Consider the following 19,710-nt stretch of genomic DNA (forward strand, 5'->3'; position numbering starts at 1 on the left):
GAGTCTGACAGCCAGCCTTGGAGTTTATGGGCACGTGCGTTTGTTGACATCAGTAATCGCCACAATAACGCGAATTTTCTACAAATATTTTTATTGCCAGTATTGATATAGTTATAACCTATTGACTGAAATCTCTATCAGATAAGTCTTTATTTTACATGGAGCATTTTATTTGAGTAGCGTTGCACTCCCAGCCTGTAGGGGGAAGTAAAGAGCGAACCTGAGGGAATCTGATCGAATAATGATCAAACAATGTAAAAGATGTAACATTGTGTTAGCAAAGCCCAGTAAATGAGTCTTTATATGCCGGTCCGTTTGTTAAAATGAAGTTGGTGAGTTAAGAACTTTTGAAGGCACGCTTGTGTATAAGGTGCCGAACATTGTAGACTATCTGAAAGTCGATTCAAAGCATATTGAAAACGGTGTTAGCTTGGCAGCTAAAGGCAGTACTTGTCCCACTTGCTGTGGCTAGCCGAGCAGCTAACAGCTAGGCTTGACTGTAGTCTGTAAACTAAACCTTGGATGCAATCTGGATGAAAACCAGTTCTGACTTTCTGACTTATTTTGCTGCAGTTTTCAGGTTGAATGCAGTTTTAAAATGGTATTTATTCTGTTTCTTCTGTACTTGCTTAGTGTCGTTGGCATAAATTTTCTTGTTTCTACATTGCAGTACTGTTTGTCTGGACATCCTACATTGCCTTGCAATGTCCTCAAGTTCAAGTCCACCACTATTATGTTGGACTGCGGACTGGACACAACATCAGTCCTCAACTTCCTTCCTCTGCCCTTAATCCACAGGTAAGGCATCTGTTTGTCCATTCATCCAGTCATAGATGGGACACTCATCATTCTGATTCATGTCATGTTTTTGTTCTTCATCAGCCCAAGACTTTCCAAGCTCCCTGGCTGGATCTCAAAAGATGGAACAATTAACTTAGAAAAGGTGTGATAGCTGTTTGTTGTGTGTAGAGTTTGTATGTCCATTGGTTGCTGTTTTGTAAGGCCATAGGTCAGGTTTTGCAGGTTATCACTGACGTAGACCTGCAAATACTGAAAAACTAGCCCCTCAGATCCACTGAAACACTCAGTTATTTAAATCCAAATTAAAGACCCACCTGTTCTCTACTGCATTTCAAAAAAAAATTTTTAAGTCCAAATCTTCATCCTTTTCTTGTAAGCTTGAATTTTTAAACTTATTCATTTTTCAATACTGTTTTTTTTCCCTCCAATGTTCTTTCTTTTTCCCTTTTCTTTTGTTTTCAATCTTAAATTATGCTTCTTGTATTCTGTCAAGCACTTTGAATCACCCTGTCATTGAAATGTGCTTTAAAAATAAACTTGCCTTTACTTGCCTATCTTTCCAGGAGCTGAAGGAGTGCAGTGGAAGGGTGTTTGTGGACTCACAGCCAGAGCTCTGTCTCCCTGAGGTACTTTCTCAGATGATTTTAGCTACAAACTGGACTAAATATGTAGTTCTTGGCTAATGGTTTGTGTTTATCTGAGATATACAGCAATATTAATAACAATAATTAATTGAATTGTAATGAACATAGTCTGCTGTTATTTTTTTCTCCTCTTCATGGAATTTAGAAAAACATCTCTTTGTATATGCATCGTACACAACTGTTGTTTACAATAATTCTTTTGCAACTTTGTCAAACACAGAGAGAATTGCTGGATCTTTCCACCATAGATGTCATCCTCATCTCCAACTACCACTGTATGATGGCCCTGCCCTACATCACTGAACACACAGGCTTCACGGGGACTGTGTACGCCACCGAGCCCACCCTGCAGATCGGAAGGTGAGGAGTCACATGGGATTGAAATGCCATTGTGTTACTGTGAAACTTCTAATTGAAGCTAATTACAGCATTCTGTCAGCATTGTATTTTTATTAATGTTTTATTTATTTATATTAAAGTCATTCAAGCTTATTTTGAGTTTAATTTTTGGTTTTAATATCCACCCCTTGTACTTTATAACTACACTACCGTTCAAAAGTTTGGGGTCACTTCCCTATTGAATCCCATGGCAAAGTGACCCCAAACTTTTGAACGGTAGTGTATATGGCAGCTGATGATGTATTTCAGTAATTGTGCTTAGTTTCTTTAGTCATCCCAACAAGTATTTATTTCTCTTTTAATAATTCATATCCATCTTCATCATATATTCCAATAATCAATAAGCAGAAGTCACACTTTGTGAGTAGTGGTAGCGACAACGGTCAAAAAGTTGTTTGCTCCTTCCGTGCAAATAGATGGTTCCTCCCTATATTGTGCACTCAGTTAACTCAGAGGACACCTACTGGACCAGTGGACAATCTTGCAAATAGCTCTTATGTTGCCCTTTATTTCCTCAGGCTGCTGATGGAGGAGCTGGTGAACTTCATGGAGAGGGTTCCTAAAGCGCAGTGTGCCACCTGCTGGAAGAATAAGGACATTCAAAGGTAGAGAGACCAGATAAACTGAAAACATAGGGTAGCAGCAGCTAGTTTAGTGAAATAAATATATAAAAATTTAAAATTCAACTTAAGGAGTAGTGCATATATTTAGTCATTTTAAGATTTACAGCTTTCCAAACTTGGCACAATGTCACGCAGTTTGTTTTTTCTCTTGCTGCTCTCTCCAGCTGGTTTCAGTTTGCATCCTGCAGTTTCACTTATTAGTTAAAATCATTTAAATTTAATCAAACTTCAACTTATCAGGATGCTTCCTGGGCCACTGAAAGATGCCGTGGATGTGTGGACGTGGAAGCGGTGCTACAACCTGCAGGAAGTTAACTCAGCTCTCAGTAAAGTGCAGCTTGTGGGTTATTCTCAGAAAGTGGTAAGATTTCTTTTTCTTGTCATTCTATATAATAACTCAGATTCTGCCCAATATGCTTTTTTCTTCTTTTCTTTGTTTATTCTATCCTCAGAAATTGAACTAAGAAACAATTTTACACATGTTAAACAGCTTTTTGTTAATTCGTTAGTTAAAAGTTAGTTGTATACAACAGTTTGTGGTGAATTTGCTTCCTGCATATTTACCAAGTGATGCTCTTACTCAGTGGCTCTCTCCATCTGACCAAAGCTGTGAGGAACATTAACAGAGGTCCTGCTTAATATTTGGTATCAACATGCATACAAAGTGGATCTGATCACAAATAGCGCCAAATATTGCTGTGAATACACTTGAAGTGGATCTAACCGTTTGCCAAGGACCCTTTTATTAACATTAGTTTAGCACCTCTAATATAATGCAATGAAAATTAATGAAAATACTTTATTATTCCCAGATGGAAACTGCAATGTTGTATTTTTTTAAGGAAATTGTACTTTCTATAACAAACTTATAGAAGATCTGCAACATCTTGGTGCAGACAATGAATGATCTTAGCTTCCTTAGGAAGTAGAGTCTGCTCTGTCCCTTATTGTAGATGCCTCTGTGTTGCATTTCCAGTCTAGTTGTTCTCCAGCTGAACTCCCAAGATACTTGTATTCTTCTCCCAGGATCTAGACAGTACTTTGCTTACCTCCTGAAGTCAACAATCATCTCTTTTGTTTTGTTTTATGTTTAAGAGAGATGTTTTTTTTTACTTCAGAAGGGACAAGAATAATGTAATCTAATAATGTGTAGACCAACAATGCAGCTGATGTCCACTGTTGCCAGTAATTGCTCCCTGGCCAACAGAATCACCATATCTAGAATCAGTGAAATCAGACAGTTTTTGTCTGGATCAGTGGGAAGTTGCCTCAGTGTTGTAAGTTTTGTTTTGGTTGATGCTGCTTGTTTTCTCTCAATTACACTTTTTAATGTACACCCACTCGTACACACCAAAGTTGTGTAGAAAACAGCTGATTTATCGAGATTTTAAATAACACAAATCATCCTATTCGCTGCTGACATAGTGTAGGTGAGAGGCTTATTTGCATACAGATTGGATAACTGAGGGAAGATGGATTACAGCACCAGGTGTAAACACATCTACTTACAGAACAGTTCAATTTGATCAGATACCCAGGTTGCATGTTGTGAACAGAGACCCAGGTTGCATGTTGTGAGCAGAGACCCAGGTTGCATGTTCTGAGCAGAGACCCAGGTTGCATGTTGTGAGCAGAGACCCAGGTTGCATGTTGTGAGCAGATACCCAGGTTGCGTGTTGTGAGCAGAGACCCAGGTTGCATGTTGTGAGCAGATACCCAGGTTGCGTGTTGTGAGCAGAGACCCAGGTTGCATGTTGTGAGCAGAGACCCAGGTTGCATGTTGTGAGCAGAGACCCAGGTTGCATGTTGTGAGCAGATACCCAGGTTGCATGTTGTGAGCAGATACCCAGGTTGCATGTTGTGAGCAGAGACCCAGGTTGCATGTTGTGAGCAGAGACCCAGGTTGCGTGTTGTGAGCAGAGACCCAGGTTGCGTGTTGTGAGCAGAGACCCAGGTTGCGTGTTGTGAGCAGAGACCCAGGTTGCGTGTTGTGAGCAGAGACCTAGGTTGCGTGTTCTGAGCAGAGACCCAGGTTGCGTGTTGTGAGCAGAGACCCAGGTTGCGTGTTGTGAGCAGAGACCCAGGTTGCGTGTTGTGAGCAGAGACCCAGGTTGCATGTTGTGAGCAGGACAGTTACAGCAGTTTCTCAAAGATCCCTGAAACTTTAAGATAGATTTTTATTTTTGACATTGTAGAATTGTAGAAAGTCTGTTTTTCTTAGTATTAATGTTGTTATTTTTGTCTTCTTTTTTTCTCCAGGAGCTGTTTGGAGCTGTACAGATCTCCCCATTAAGCTCTGGCTACTCTCTGGGCAGCTCCAACTGGGTCATCCAGTCGCATCATGAGAAGGTGTCCTACGTGTCGGGTTCTTCCCTACTCACCACACACCCTCAGGTAACCCTCAAGTTTAACCAGACAAAATGACATAAGGAGCCTGAGTAGCTGACCGTCATCAGTTTTTCAGTTTTAGGTGATTTTTAGGTTTAAACATTGTCAGACGTCTATAGATACTAGCTTTCTAAAAGACTCTCAAACTGTAAACACATCCAGACTGTGGATGGATTTTAATACCATGCTTTGTTGTGGATGCTGAGAAGTGAGATAAATCTTTAAAAGTGGAAGCGATCTTTGGGGATTGATTTGTAAATCAAAGCAGAAATACTTTAATGACTTTTTGTCCAATAATAACTTTGTTGGATAATTTGGCTTCCAGAGCGACTTCTTCACGAGTCTGCTGACTTCAAACCTCAATTTATCTGTTCTTTTCTCCCAGCCGATGGACCAGAGTTCCTTGAAGAACAGTGATGTTCTCATTCTGACCGGCCTCACCCAGATGCCCACTGCCAATCCAGACGGCATGCTGGGAGAATTTTGTAGTAACCTTGGTAGGTTGAAGTGCAAGTAAATCATTCCCACACCCTATAGATGCAAATTCTTCTACTATGAATTTTGTCCTTCTGTTGTTTGTTATGAACCTGTAGCCATGACGATCCGGGCAGGAGGCAACGTGCTGGTGCCGTGTTACTCCTCAGGAGTCATATATGACCTGCTGGAGTGCCTGTACCAGTTCATTGAGAGCGCCAACCTGGGGACCACGCCGTTCTACTTCATCTCACCTGTAGCCAACAGCTCACTGGAGTTTTCTCAGATCTTTGCAGAGTGGTGAGCAGCTGCATCCCAGTTTGGTCTCAGCTGCGTGTTTGTAGCTTCCTGTCGTTCTGGGATGTTATGATCTGTTATCTATTTTTTATCATTTTAGGCTGTGTCACAACAAGCAAACTAAAGTTTATCTCCCAGAGCCTCCGTTCCCACACGCAGAGGTGAGAAAGTGGATTGTTGGAATTCCTGGTTATCGGTGGGGAGATCGGCTGCGACATAACTCAACACAACCTTCCATGGTTTTCTGTTTTCCAGCTGATCCAAACTAACAAGCTGAAACACTATCCGAGCATTCACGGAGACTTCAGCAGCGAGTTCCGCCAGCCCTGCGTGGTTTTCACCGGTCACCCCTCTCTGCGCTTCGGGGACGTGGTTCACTTCATGGAGCTGTGGGGGAAATCCAGTCTCAACACCATCATCTTCACTGGTAACTCAGTTCCAGGATGACTGGTTTTCCTCCTCATCTGATGATGCAGGAACATCTGTGACCTTTTCTTGTCTCATCAGAACCCGACTTCTCCTACCTGGATGCTCTGGCCCCTTACCAGCCGTTAGCCATGAAGTGTGTTTACTGTCCTATAGACACACGGCTCAACTTCCATCAAGTGTCAAAGCTGCTTAAGGAAGTCCAGGTAATAACATGCACAGATGTACACTAACCGACCATTTTATCAGGTCTACCTTACCAGTACTGGGCTGGATCCCCTTTTCTCTCCAGAACTGCTTTAGTTCTTGGTGTCATAGATTCAACAAGTTGGTGAAATCATTCCTCAGAGGTTTTGCTCCATATTAACATGACAGCATCACAAAGTTGCTGCACATCCATGATGAGAATCTCCTGTTCCACCACATCCCAAAGCTGCTCTACTGGATTTAGACTTGGTGACTGTGGAGGCCGTTGGAGTCCAGTGAACTCATTGTCACGTAGCATCTTCTGATGGCTACTTTCAGCAGATGCATTATCCTGCTGGAAGCAGCCATCAGAAGATGCTACACTGTGGTCATTAAAGATGGACATGGACAGCAACATTACTGTCAGGCTGTAGTGGTTAAATAATGCCATGTTGGTACTAAGGAGCCCAAAGTGTACCAAGAACATATCCTCCACACCATAGCACCACCACCAGCCTGAACTGTTGATCCAAGGCAGAATGGATCCATGTTTTTTATTTAAGTTTCCACCAAATTCTGATCCTACCATCTGAATGTGGAGCTGAAATGGAGACTCATCAGACCAGCAACGTGTCTCCATCTTCTATTGTCCAGTGTTGGTGAGTCTGTGTGAATTGTAGCCTCAGTTTCCTGTTCTTAGCTGACAGGAGGCACCCGGTGTGGTCTTCTGCTGCTGTAGCCCATCTGCTTCAAGGTTAGACATGATGTGTGTTCAGAGATGCTGATCTGCAGACCTTGGTTGGAACCAGTGCTTATCTGACTTCCTGTTGCCTTTCTACCATCTCCAACCATTCTGAACCATTATCTGTAAACCCTAGAGATGGTTGTGTGTGAAAAGCCCAGTAGATCAGCAGTTTTTAAAATAGTCAGATCATCAACCATGCCACTTTTTTTCTCTTAAATCCCCTTTCTTCCTCATTCTGATCCTCAGTTTGAACTTCAGCAAGTCAACCTGACCACGTCTACATGACTAAATGCATTGATTGACTAGCTGATTAGCTATTTGTGTTAAATATGCAACTGAACAGGTGGGCCTCAAAGTAGGTGCTGAGGGTATTTGTATGTCTCTTCCAGTTGCAGAGGGTTAAAAGAAATACACCCACATGAAATGACTTTATGTGGTTGAGTTTAGAGAGGAAATCTTTCAGCAGATGAGTTGGACAGTCGGTAAACAAACATCTTGTACAGAAAGTTGCTTCCTTGTGAGGTTTTTTCTTTGCACAGTAATGGTAACTTTGGAGACAACTTTATGATCTAACAAGTGAGTCACAAACAACAACAGGAGCGTATTACAGAGCAGGAAGTAATACACAGCAGTTCTCTGTGTCTGCAGAGGGAAATGAAAGCTTCACTGTAGATGAAGTAACTGACTATTGTTCTCATGATGAAATCCTGCTGAAACTTCTTGTTTGCATGTAGAGAGTTTATCAGTAATCCTCTGTTCTCCTTAGCACAGTTGGTCAGAGGTCAACAAAACAATCTGAATCTTAATGGTTGTGATTTAAATACATCATGTAGTGTAATTTATGGGTTAGAATGGGAGCTTGGTTATTCAGTCCCATTCAGTCATTTCCAGGTTATGCAACTTTAATTTAAACCTTCTTTAGTCTCATTTTTAGCAAAAGGAAGCTCACGCAAAGTTTATACTTACACAATACCAAAATCTACTAAAACTAAATCCACCAGGCCATTTTAAATTTTTTTTTTTATTTCTGTTCCAAAATACAGTTTTTATTTTATTTTATATGATCATTATAAAACAATCTAAACATATCTGTTTCTGATCTTTTAGTTCCTTTATTTAACATCACAGAATAAGAACTTCCAGTATAAGAACGTGTTTAATGGGACTGTGAATGTACATATACAATCTAGATCTTGGTTACTTTGGTAGAGCTGATGAAGTCTTTCAGCTTCAAAATCAGTGGGTTGCTTTTTTCTATTAAAATATGGTCAGAAGTATTTAAGAAATGTCAGCTCCACTGATCCAGACTTCCTTCCATGCTCGTTGCCTCAGTTACAGACAATGGACGAGGCAGGGCATCATTTCCTTCAGCAGATTGATCACAGACTGAAGTCTTTTTGAGAACAGCAGGTGAGCTGGGCAAAGATGACTTCTTTCAGGGTCTAAAAACACATCTGTTTTTTTTTCTCTCAGGGAAATAAAGACGGCTAATTTAGCTGAGCCTTCCAAAAATGACATATTCTTTTACACCTGTAACTCAAAGGCATAATTGATCCAATTATATAAAAGCTTTATTTCAATTAAAAACTCAAAAGAGATAAGAGAACAATGGGAAAAGGAAGTAAATGTGACAATATCAGAGGAAGTTTTAAAATGAAGGAAACTTGGTCAACTACTTCTAATTCTTTAGATTTTTCTTTATTACCCTGATCCAGAAATTTAAACTCAGTGGATCAGTGTTGTGACATAATGCCCATTTTTGTTTGTTTGTTTTTATTTAATTTTGTTGCATCTAACAGGAAAATCTTTCTGGAAGGGATTTGCCCATTTAATCTAAGATTTCAGTTTTGAGTTGTGGTGTATTTTATTTTACGGTGCTACCATCAGACAGAGAACCCCTCCCACCATTGAGCTTGTTAAGATAATTAACTTAATTGGCTCATTGGAGAAATGGAGAATTAAATATTGGAACAAATGGACTCCACCTTAAAATAAATCCATAATGGCTCTGAAGGTTCATAACAACAGGAAAATGTTTAAGAATTACTGACATCTAGTGGCAAAGATGGACATAGAATTACTTCAAATGCCAAGCTCAGTTATGAATGGACGGTGGCTGTCGGTGGCCAAAATTTTTCCAGATATAAACATGCTTTCATCTGCTACTGGGTCCAGTTATCCCTTTACTTATTTGCTTATCTCAAACTGTGCTCTAGCACCTAACAAACAAGTCAGTACTGCAGGTTTAAAGCAGCTCAATGGTTCTCACTTCACACACAGAATTGTTTGTCCATTCAGAGACATTGTAATAAAAATCGTGGCACAAATATGGCAGCTGCCATGTATGTGGACCCACAGAAAGTAGGTATAAATGGCTCATTCTAAGAGAATAAAACACAAGTTATTTTAGTAAAGTTGTAAAGTGATTAGATACCAATAGATATAGTTTTTAATGGCATATTAATTTTTTCTGTCAATTTATAATTTGTCACACGCTGCACCTTTAAACCAGTTTACATTTGTCATACGTCAAATAAAAGTGTTTTAAAATTGCACTGCGGTACAGCAGTCATTGCAGTCATCTGGCGGCTGCAGCAGGGTGCATGCTGGTCCCAGCGTGCAGGCACAACACAAAACCAGTTCTGCACCTTCTGATTTCACTCGTCATGCTCTGTGCAAGTCAAAAACAGGAAGTGTGCACAAGCAGGTCTGTCACAGGAAGGTGCAGTTATTGTAGATGTTACAAAAATATCAATGGCGGCTTAAAAGTAAGTTAGGGACGTTAAAACAGTGCAGCTGTTATCTTCTCAGTAAGTTACTGTTTGCAGAGTTCAACACAAAATCTGCAGCTGATCCTCATCCACGGTCTCCCTCCTGCAGCCCCTCCATGTGGTGTGTCCGGAGCAGTACACCCAGCCTCCCGTGACCCAATCCCACCGCTCTGATCTGATGCTGGAGCTGCAGCCTCCTCCCATGCCCTACAGACGCTGCTCCGTGCTCAACCTGCCCTTCAGACGGCGCTACGAGCGGGTCCACATAGTGCCCGAGGTAGATCACACAGCTTTCATTCCTCTGGATAGGAATATATTAATCTAGTCCTAATTAAGAGCCAACTCTGTTGAAAGATAAAATCGGTACCTTTTTGGAGACAGATGGCAAGTGCATATCTTAAATTCTCTGGTGTGTTTGCAGGAAACGGCAGCATGTGGTGCTAATAGCTGTTGGTTAAATATTTAAATGTATTATGGAAATTTTCAGGCTGCTGTCTGACAACAGGTGGCCAATTTTCAAGTCTGATGGTCTGACTGTTCTCTCGCTCCCTAGCTGGCCAACTCACTGGTGCCCACTGAAGTCAAACCTGGCATCTCCGTGGCAACAGTGTCTGCTGTGTTGCATTCGAAGGACAATAAGCACATGTTGCAGGTGAGTTTACAGAATTTGCTTCAGAGGTGATGATGCTGTCAGCTGACTTTTTCTTTTGTTTTTTCTTTCATGTGTGGTCAGTCGGTGCCCAAACCGCCTCCTGTGCCTCCCACCAAGAAGAGGAAGCGGATGATGGAGGAGCCCCCAGTAGTGTTGGCCCCCAAACCCCTGCTAAGTGGAGCTGTGCCCCTGGAAACTTTCTTGGCCACATTGCAAAAGGTGTGAAATGTGAATATTATTCACGTATAATTTCCTTTAACATTTCCAGCAGAAACTGAGTCTTCCTTCGTAGAACTTGTACTTATCTGGCATTTACAGTTAACTGCATGTTTGGTTTCATTTGCAGCATGGGATCGCTGAGATAAAAGTGGAGGAGACGGCAGACGGACACATTCTGCACCTGCAGGCCGAAGACACACTGATTCGGCTGGAAGAGGACGGGACACACATCGTCTGCGATAACGAACCACTGCGAACCACGCTCCGAGACCTAGTGCTCCGTTTCCTGCAGAAACTCTGACAGCTTTCACTTTTACTCCTCTTTTAATGGATTTTCTTTTTCTTTACAGCAGCAGAAACAGACTGAGAGCTTGTGGCAGTTTTTTGTATTTAACACAGTAATATTTACAATAGTTTTCATGGAAAACCCAGTTATGTTTCTTTTTTAATTAAATATTTACAGATGGATTATTTTGGAATAAAAAAGATGTTTCGTAAAGGAAATCTTTGATCTCTGGAAGCTTTTCATGAAGGTAAATAAAGTTGTGTATATTGCACAAATAAAAGTGCAGATAAAATGGTGTCATGATAAACAGGCTACAGAGCAAAGAGAACTCATTTAACTGGAAAAATATTCACCGATTAGTCATTCACACCCTTTTTCAGTCATAAAAAGAAAACAGTACTCTTAAGTTTTTAGTAATCAAGACAAAAACTCTTCTGGTTCTTACCAGGTCTGAAAAAACTGAGTTAAATAGAACCTCAGATTAAAAAATGCCACTTAACAAAAATAACCCAAAATACAGAAACACTGGGTGAAAAACAAAACCCACCCTCTTCTTCCATAAACAATAAGGGTGGCAGCCAGCTGCTGCTGATCAAATACAATTTGAATGATTGATCATCAGCAATTGTGAAAGACTTAAGTCAGGTTTCAGCCTGTGCCAACCAGAGGTACATCTCAGACTCTGCAGGCCTCAGTTAAATATCAGAGTTCATCAACATTAATAATAAAGTTGGAATAAGCTGTATGGAAAATGAATGGAGTTCATCAAAGTATAAGTAGGAAGAGGCTAAACAAGTCTGGATTGGAAGGGTTGCAGGAGAAAAGATATTTTCTCTAAAACAAAAACAATATAGCAGAAACATCTCATACCAACACACAATGGTGGAGGGCTTCTTGTTCTGCAGCTACAGGACAGACACCCTGCAGTCATTGGGTGGACCATGAACGCCTCTGTAGACCAATCTAGAGTAAAATGTGATGCCATCTGTCTGACAGCTACAACTTGGCTGAAATGTGATCATACAACAGGACAATGATCCCAAACACAGGAACAGCTCTCCAACAGAACGACTGCAAAAGGTGTAAAGATTAAATTAAAAGTCCAGCCCTCAACCTGAGTGAAATGCTGCACATAAATGATGCAACGCTGCAACCCTCAACCAACTGACGAAGCATGTACAGCCCCTTTATTACAAAGATACAAAAAACTATTATGAGATACACCTATAATCACATACCACTTCTCCTGTCTGTTATTTACGTACCAACATGTTGTGTTCTTCATCTGAGGTTGTATTTACCTGCATTTTTGAAATTGAAAGACTGACATTTTTACATGACTGTACCTATTCGCCTATTGTCCAGATTGAGCCAGAAGATTATAGAACATATAAATTACAAAAAACAGTAGTTGGCAACCGTATCTCCAGATTTCCACATGGCTTCTTTGGCTTTTATACAAAAAAAAAAAAAAAGTCAGCTTTTTGTTATCTGTGTCTCAAAATATTTTATTGCTTTAGAGTTTACATGCATCTAAAATACATTTCACAATAAGCTTTAAATGTACAATATGTTACAGAGTACTACATGTTCATCTGATAATACAACTGTTTGCAGCAGGTGGAGCATCCAGGACTGATAATTTATGACTCAGCAAGAACACTAAAAAGAAAAAATATAAAAACACTCATTTCCTCCAGTGGCAGATAAAGAAAAGCCACAGATGTAGAAAGATGTAACAAACTTCAACTGCCTCTGTTCGTCCAGATGGACAGTAAAATTCAATCAGAGAAAAGAGACCAAGGTATCCAGGTATGTTTGTTGCGTCTCAGCGAGTATCGACATAAAAACACAGCTGATACATTTTGCATGTGGTTTCTAGCAGAAGGAGCAAATGAGGCTTTACTACGACCCCGTCTCTGCTCTTCCTGCTAGTGGACTGAGACTACAGGCAGTGCATTTGGAAGGTTTCAAGTGTGCTGACATCATTTTCTTGGCGTTACTCAGGCAGCTTTGTCATCATCTTGACTCAAGTTAGTCTGTGGCTCGTTTGATCATGTCATAAGTGGATTGAAAGGAAAAAAAAAAAAAAAAAAACTACACTGGACAACAGAGGTAGAGATTTTACAGGGCAAGTTGACAGAGACTGATGGGAAACTAAAGCACAGACATGAAAGCCTCAGTTTCATCAAAACCACCACCCCCCCCTAAAAACTGTGAGCTCTAACAATTATGCTTGTAAGTTTTAATGAACTAAATCCTGGTGTTAATGGGCATTAAAGCTGTTCATAACTTGATTACATCATATGTTTTAGCTCACAGTTTTGGTTTTCTGAGCTGCAGCTTAACTGTTTTGGTTCCTTTTCACTGCCTTCACTAGTCCACAGCAGGCAGGAAAAATAGTGTGTAATAAACCCCTTGTATGCTTCCTCATTAGCACCAAATGGAGCTTTTAGGAGCTTTAAAGAAAATGTAAAACTGATTTTGTATACCTGGGAAGACAACACCCACTCTTTCCTTCACCCTGGCTCAAAGTCTTCTACTGTCAGATGTTTAATCTGTGTAAAACGTATCAGTCTGAGTCAATTTAGCCACTGGCTGCCTTGAGAGACATTTAATCTGCAAATATTAGTGTGTACTGGTGGGGGGTGGGGGACTGGTTTTCAATTTGATGAATGTGTCCTCTGTATTGTCAGCTGTTTGAAGCTTATCCTTCTCTACTTGGATTCTTTCTCTGCATCCAGCAGTGCTGAACGGATGCCGAGCTTCTTTAGCTCATCTACCAGATCTCCGTTCTGGTGCATCTGCAGCAGGATGTCGCAGCCTCCCACAAATTCGCCGCTGAAGTACACTTGAGGGATTGTGGGCCAGTTGGAGAAGACTTTGACTCCTGGTGTGAGAGATCACAGAAATATCTTTGATTACTTTTGATTTATATTAGCAATCAATAACATTCCTTTTAAAAGGACATTTTGCAGGGTTTAAAGGACTACAGAACTGACTGAAATATATATTTTTCCACATTATAAGTAAGAAACACGATGATCCAGTGGAGGTACTTAGTAAATCCATGTGGTTTATGTCTATGCAACACAGTGGTGTGGGACATATTCATTTCAGGAAGTGTCTCATTCTAATATAAAATTTGAAAGAACCTATTAGTAAATGATCTGCTGCTCCCATTTTAACCCCTCATCAGTTAAACCCTGTGCGATTTCAATGTTTTTGCTGACATAAACAACAAAACACACCCTCAGTTTATGAACAAAACCTATTGGCATTATGTGAAACTATATCCAGTCAAGACAAAACACCTAAAGTCAGGGTGGAGGAGCCACAAAGTGCTGAATGCCAGTGATGGTGTCTCGTTTGCCATAAAGTACCACACCCTTTGGTCCTGCTGCACCCCACTGATAAACATTTAAAGCTGGACGTGGCAGTTACCCAATAACTGAAATGTAGGTTAGTATGAAAAGCCAAAGGTTAAAGAAAATATAAATGCTGGTTTACTTTATGATAAACAGCATGTAGGAAGTTTCGCTAGCTAAAAAGCGCGTGTTTATGTACTAGGTGACAACTTGTTGAGGTCGTATTATATCAGGTTGTCTCCGTCTACTGACCTTCTCTGAGGTCCTGGTCCTCCAGCACGTTGTAAGAAGCATAGTTGTCCACCCCGTGCATCCGGAGGATCTGAACTACGGCATTACTGAAGCCACACATGGGCTGGCCCGGCGTCCCCTTCATAAACACCACCACTTTGTCCTTCTTCACCATTTCGCCAAGGTTCTTCTGTAGATCCGCCGCCGCGCACAGGAACCGGGCCGAGGCCACCCGCACGCGTACATCGGCTTGTTTAGACAGATAGACCAACGCACCGGGCCGAAGACACCTGGCAGTTGACCTTATTAAACTGTTCATGGTCTTCGATACGTTTTATGTTGGCTTCGGGGAAATAATTGGCTATAAACTCACAAATTAACCTGTGTACAAGCTGGAGCGCAAGTAGTCCGTCAATACACACTTCACGCATGGGAGGCGGGATCTGGGCCCTGATTGGGCAGTTGCGCCCACTCAAAGTTTAATATGGTTTGTGATTGGTTAAGGCACACGTCAATTTATATAGAGTATCCGTCAACTACGTCAGTAAGAAACGCTCCTCCAATTATAGTTTTTATTTTATTTTATTTTTTCCAAGAACTGTAATAATGATGCAGCTCTAGCAATTGTAATTTCAGTTAAATTTGTCATTGTGAAAAAAAAAAATCTTTGCAGGAGCCTTGAACAACTTCCGGGGTGAGTTGTTTTAAAAAGAAGAAGAAGAAGAAGCAGAAGAAGAAGAAGAAGAAGAAGAATCTTTTGAAAGATGGCGGCGCACACGCAGAAGAATAACAAACCAGTGAAACCAGGAGGGAAAGAGGCACAACCGCTGATAATTCCCAAGAATCCCGCGGAAGAACAGCGTCTGAAGTTGGAACGGTTGATGCGGAATCCCGAGAAGGTTGCCCCCATCCCGGACCGCCCGAAAGAATGGACACCGCGGGCTCCCCCTGAGTTCGTCCGGGATGTGATGGGTTCAAGCGCAGGTGCTGGCAGCGGGGAGTTCCATGTTTATCGGCACCTCCGCCGTAGAGAATACCAGAGGCAGGACTTTCTGGACAAATTGGCTGAGCATCATGATAAGGATGTGAAATATATTGACAAGGTGGAGCAGAACAAGCTAGCAGCTGAGGAGCGAACTGCAAAGCGCAGGAAGAAGCGGGATAAGCTGAAGAAGAAGAAGCTGTTAGCCAAAAAAGCTAAACTGGAGGCCAAAAGTAAAAAAGAAGACGCAGATAAGAGCTCAGACAGCAGCTCAGAAGAGGAGGAGGAGGAAGAAGAGAAGGAGGCGGAGGATGATGCGGAGGCTCCTAGTTTTATCATGGGAAGGAAATGATGGAGTTTATAGGCTTCCAGGACATGTTACTGTTTTCATCCTCCTCATGGGACATTAAAACTACTTTTGGGCCTTGTGATTAGTCTTCGAGCCTCAGCATTAACACGGGGAGACACCAAAATTGCATAACGACTTTAAGAAGAGGGATGGAGCATTTGACTAATTTGGACAATAATGGAAATAAATGAACAGACGTGGCAATTTTCCCCCGTTTTACAACATACCAGGAGCAGGATTTTCAGATACTGTGTACTTTGATTGGTATAAATTATCCTTATATTATTTGGACAGTTGTATTTAATGCTCACACTGATCTCTGCATTTCATAAAGAAATTTAAAAATCACATGATCATTTTAATCTCTTTTGTTTTCTTTTTATTTGCAGTTCATTTTGCAACAACTTGAACAACACAAGGATTCAGTTTATAAGATGTGTGTGCAAATTTAAAGTTGTATTGCTAAAATAGGGTAAATCCCTGTATCTTGTTTTGATGTTTGCGATATTTGCAGCCTTGTGACGCTGCCCCTGGTGAAACCCATCACTCGTGGGTGCAACAAGGCTGCAGAAAGTAATTCAAAGAATGAAAAGGCGTGACTTCTGAAGGCTCAGGAGTTTCACGTGCGATGTTCCTTGGACAGAAGGGTCCTGCTTTCCACGGTGGTGACGGTCTAGCTCTGTGGCCGTCACCTTTCTTGAGGCAGGTAGAATAAAATCCTGGCAGCCGGATATTGTCTGAAACAGGGGAAGCTTTTCCTGTCAGGCACTGTTAGCTGTCACATTAATATCTGTGTTTTTTGTGTTGCCTCCTGGTCATTACAGGCTCCATTCAGTTAATAAAACCTGCTTATGAGATCATATCTTCACCTTTGAAGTGTTTGTCACTGTTTTTCCCCTGTGGAATTTACTGGATTGACTAAAAGCTCTTTGATAATATAAACATCCACCATCTCCTGTGAAGATGCAGGAAATCTGTTGGTGAAGGATGCTGTTTTTATTTATTGATTGATTTACAGCTTTTACCCCTTATTGCTGATGGGAAAATCAATTTATTAAATTTACCATGCTGTGTGAACTTTAAACAGTGAATGGGTTTTCCTTAAAGAAAGAAAATTATCGTTTGATATAAACTCAGGTTCCACTTCCTAGTGATGTGGTCATGGTAGCACAAGCTGTGGTGCAATATTTATCAAGGCTGCTGGTACCTGACTGCATATAATCACAATACACATCTAATAGTTAAGTCAAGGTCTTCGTAGTGTCAGAGACTTTTATTTCTTCTCAGAGCTCCTGAGGTGAGAAAACTTGGGTCGGGAGGAGTAATTTAAAATATCTTTAAATGCTGAAAGATAGTTAAATATGTACTTTATTAATCCCATGAAGTAAAGTTTTCTGTTATAGCAGCCATCAGATTAAAATAAAACAAGACAGTAACTAGGGATAGGAGTTTATACAGAATGAGGTATGGGCGGGTGGGGGAGTGTACATGATCTTTGTATTCGTGTGTGATTGTGTGTACTATTATGAGGTGTGTTTTTTGTTTTTTTGTTGTATACTTTGGTGTGTGAGGGCTTTTAAATTTGGTTTTTAATATGCATAATTAGTTTTTTTTTTAATGTAAAGCACTTTGTGTTGCTTTGTGCATGAAAGTGCTCTATAAATAAAATTTTATTTGATGTAGGCTACAGGCTAAAATGCAGAGATGATGATCACCTCTCACACATGGAGGAGTTATTGTACGGGGTTATTGTGAAAGGAACAAATGATTTCCTGAACCTGTAGAAACTCATACTAACATGTTCCATAGTGAACTAATGAAACATGTTAGTGTGAGGATCACCACATTTATGATTATTTTCTCTATACATTAGCTTAAATTGCTTACCCAGGCCCTAATACCAGAATTTAAACTGATAGTCGTCAAGGTATTATGCAGCAGGAAAAGTGCACCAGTACCCGACAGCAGAGACGTTTGGGTTAACTCTTGGCAACCATTGGAAATTACTTTTGGCAATGGCTGATGTTTTGTGGGCTGGATCTTCTTTAACGATCATGAACAGGGTCTACAGTAAATTGTGTTAGTCTTGTATTGGCCACATGTGGTCCAAATATAATTAACTAATTTTAATATTGGTTACAGGAAAAGAGAGTGTCCAGTATGACCACTTATCCTCAGTCAAAGCTGTCATTCAAGACTAAATATGGACCATAAAAAATTAAGTTTTGGGTCATGAGCTGTTAGAATAATGACTGAAAATGGTTTTCACTCGTCAACTAATAGTGGATTTACTTCTTATATATTTACATGCCAAACAGTGCCATGAACTGTCAGATATTGAATAAAACTGTAGAATTCTTCAACGTTAATGCCAAATAGATGCTAAAAAGAGCCAAAATAGACCATCGTGTTAATTAAATAGACAGTATGTAAATAAATATCAGTTTATGTAAGTATCTGTGTGTTTTCAAATGTGTAGCCTACAACAAATTCAAGACAGGAGGACGACTAACCTTAGTTGCTCTATGTGGTTAAACCTTTTGTTGCCTCCTTGCTCAGCATTGCTTTGAAACGACTCCTATTCTGGGCTAAACATTTAATCTTCACATTTGTAAATATGACATCCGGTTTTTTAATTTAAAAAACAATAACACACAGACAAAACAAATACAAGGTAAACTTTTTTTTTTTTTTTTTTACATCTTTTAAGTAACTGCACATTACTGGATTGGATCATTAAGGAAGAAACGTGAATAATCTTATTTGTGTTTATAAAAGTGAAGCAGATTTCATCTACTCTATCATGCTGGGCAGAGCAGTGAGTATTAGCACTTATTAGCATTCTAAGTAACTGCGATGAAGTACAATATAAGCCCCTGTAACACTCTGGAGTAAATATGTAATTGTTAAAGTATGAATGGTGAAAGTACAAGTACCGCCAATGTTTTCTTTATCATTTTAAGGAAATTTCTTTAGTCAAATTCCTGCATTTGAAAAGCTCATTGATCATTTTCAGATTTGACAAAGAGCCTTATTTAGAAGAATTTTCTATTTAATTAATTATATGGATCAGATTTATGGTCAACTTTAGCCATGCATGCTCTAAATATTGATTAAAGGTGATAATAATTTAGACTATATGGGTAGAAAGTGAGTGATAAAATGTTCTACATTTATTTTCCAGGAAATGTTCAGGAAGGCAGCATGTGACAAACATCTGTAGCATCTGTCTGATGAGTCCAGGGAGCAGAAAATAATGCACAAAAGCACTGTGAGCAGCATTTAGGTAAAGGTTGCTGCTCTTTTCTGCTGACAAAATCTGTGTTGCTTTTCACTCATTTGTCAAGACTGCTAAAGAAACCAGAAGAAACCTACACATTAAATTATTTGCACATTCTCCAGAACATCTCCTGCACATAAACTGCTAGTTTGCACATTTATTTACTCCCAGATCTTCCAAAGATTGAACTTGAGGAGCTGGCTGGAAAATCCAGGGCAAATGCTGCAGACTTGCTTCCTCACAGGAACATCTTCAGCAAATCTTTAGACTTTAGCTGCTTATAGAAAATAAATTTCTGAGCATATTCACATCGAGCAGAAGCAACATAAAATAATCAGAAAAAGTAATCCTGCAGCCTTCCCTTGTACCTTCAGCTAGAACACATCTCTCCTACAGAATACTTTACTAAAAATATTTTAATTAAATAATATAAAAATAAAGGTGTTAACTATGAACTGGATGTGGAAAAGATTCAGACCAAATTGTCTGCATTTTCTTCCAGTGTAATAATTCTTAAAGACCCATTTTAATATGTTAAATGTAAAGGTTTCTTTCCTTTAGTATCTTATGGAGATGACCAAAGTTGGAT

General features: G+C 40.1%; 3 protein-coding genes and 1 non-coding gene across 4 annotated transcripts; 3 read left to right on the forward strand and 1 right to left on the reverse strand.

Moving 5' to 3' along the window:
* Positions 1-205: 205 nt before the first annotated feature.
* ints9 (integrator complex subunit 9) lies at positions 206-11,172 on the forward strand. Its single transcript, XM_041975173.1, has 17 exons — positions 206-332; positions 671-798; positions 883-943; positions 1,365-1,427; positions 1,666-1,805; positions 2,363-2,449; positions 2,708-2,828; positions 4,727-4,861; positions 5,241-5,352; positions 5,449-5,629; positions 5,727-5,787; positions 5,882-6,053; positions 6,134-6,258; positions 9,864-10,031; positions 10,308-10,406; positions 10,488-10,625; positions 10,753-11,172. The coding sequence occupies exons 1-17, from the start codon at positions 324-326 to the stop codon at positions 10,924-10,926; spliced, it is 1,974 nt and encodes a 657-aa protein (XP_041831107.1). The 5' UTR covers positions 206-323; the 3' UTR covers positions 10,927-11,172.
* A 1,220-nt stretch (positions 11,173-12,392) lies between these two features.
* On the reverse strand, positions 12,393-14,985 carry glrx5 (glutaredoxin 5 homolog (S. cerevisiae)). The gene is made up of 2 exons (XM_041975191.1): positions 14,532-14,985; positions 12,393-13,801 (listed from the first exon to the last, which is right to left on the reverse strand). Exons 1-2 carry the CDS (start codon positions 14,827-14,829, stop codon positions 13,629-13,631), a joined length of 471 nt encoding a protein of 156 aa, XP_041831125.1. The 5' UTR covers positions 14,830-14,985; the 3' UTR covers positions 12,393-13,628.
* Positions 14,986-15,229: 244 nt separating this feature from the next.
* prkrip1 (PRKR interacting protein 1) lies at positions 15,230-16,709 on the forward strand. The gene has a single exon (XM_041975190.1). The coding sequence runs from the start codon at positions 15,275-15,277 to the stop codon at positions 15,842-15,844; it is 570 nt and encodes a 189-aa protein (XP_041831124.1). The 5' UTR covers positions 15,230-15,274; the 3' UTR covers positions 15,845-16,709.
* LOC121634303 lies at positions 16,347-16,627 on the forward strand. Its single transcript, XR_006009214.1, has one exon.
* Positions 16,710-19,710: the final 3,001 nt, after the last annotated feature.

The sequence above is a fragment of the Melanotaenia boesemani genome, chromosome 22 (genome assembly GCF_017639745.1).
Source record: "Melanotaenia boesemani isolate fMelBoe1 chromosome 22, fMelBoe1.pri, whole genome shotgun sequence".
In the NCBI taxonomy this organism is placed as follows: Eukaryota; Metazoa; Chordata; class Actinopteri; order Atheriniformes; family Melanotaeniidae; genus Melanotaenia; species Melanotaenia boesemani.

Coding starts and splice junctions, on each gene's coding strand:
- prkrip1 (XM_041975190.1), top strand. CDS start 15,275: ATGGCGGCGCACACGCAGAAGAATAACAAACCAGTGAAACCAGGAGGG.
- ints9 (XM_041975173.1), top strand. Junction 5,353..5,448: donor AGAATTTTGTAGTAACCTTG/GTAGGTTGAAGT, acceptor ATGAACCTGTAG/CCATGACGATCCGGGCAGGA. Junction 10,407..10,487: donor ACAATAAGCACATGTTGCAG/GTGAGTTTACAG, acceptor ATGTGTGGTCAG/TCGGTGCCCAAACCGCCTCC.
- glrx5 (XM_041975191.1), bottom strand. CDS start 14,829: ATGAACAGTTTAATAAGGTCAACTGCCAGGTGTCTTCGGCCCGGTGCG. Junction 13,802..14,531: donor GGACCAGGACCTCAGAGAAG/GTCAGTAGACGG, acceptor CTCTCACACCAG/GAGTCAAAGTCTTCTCCAAC.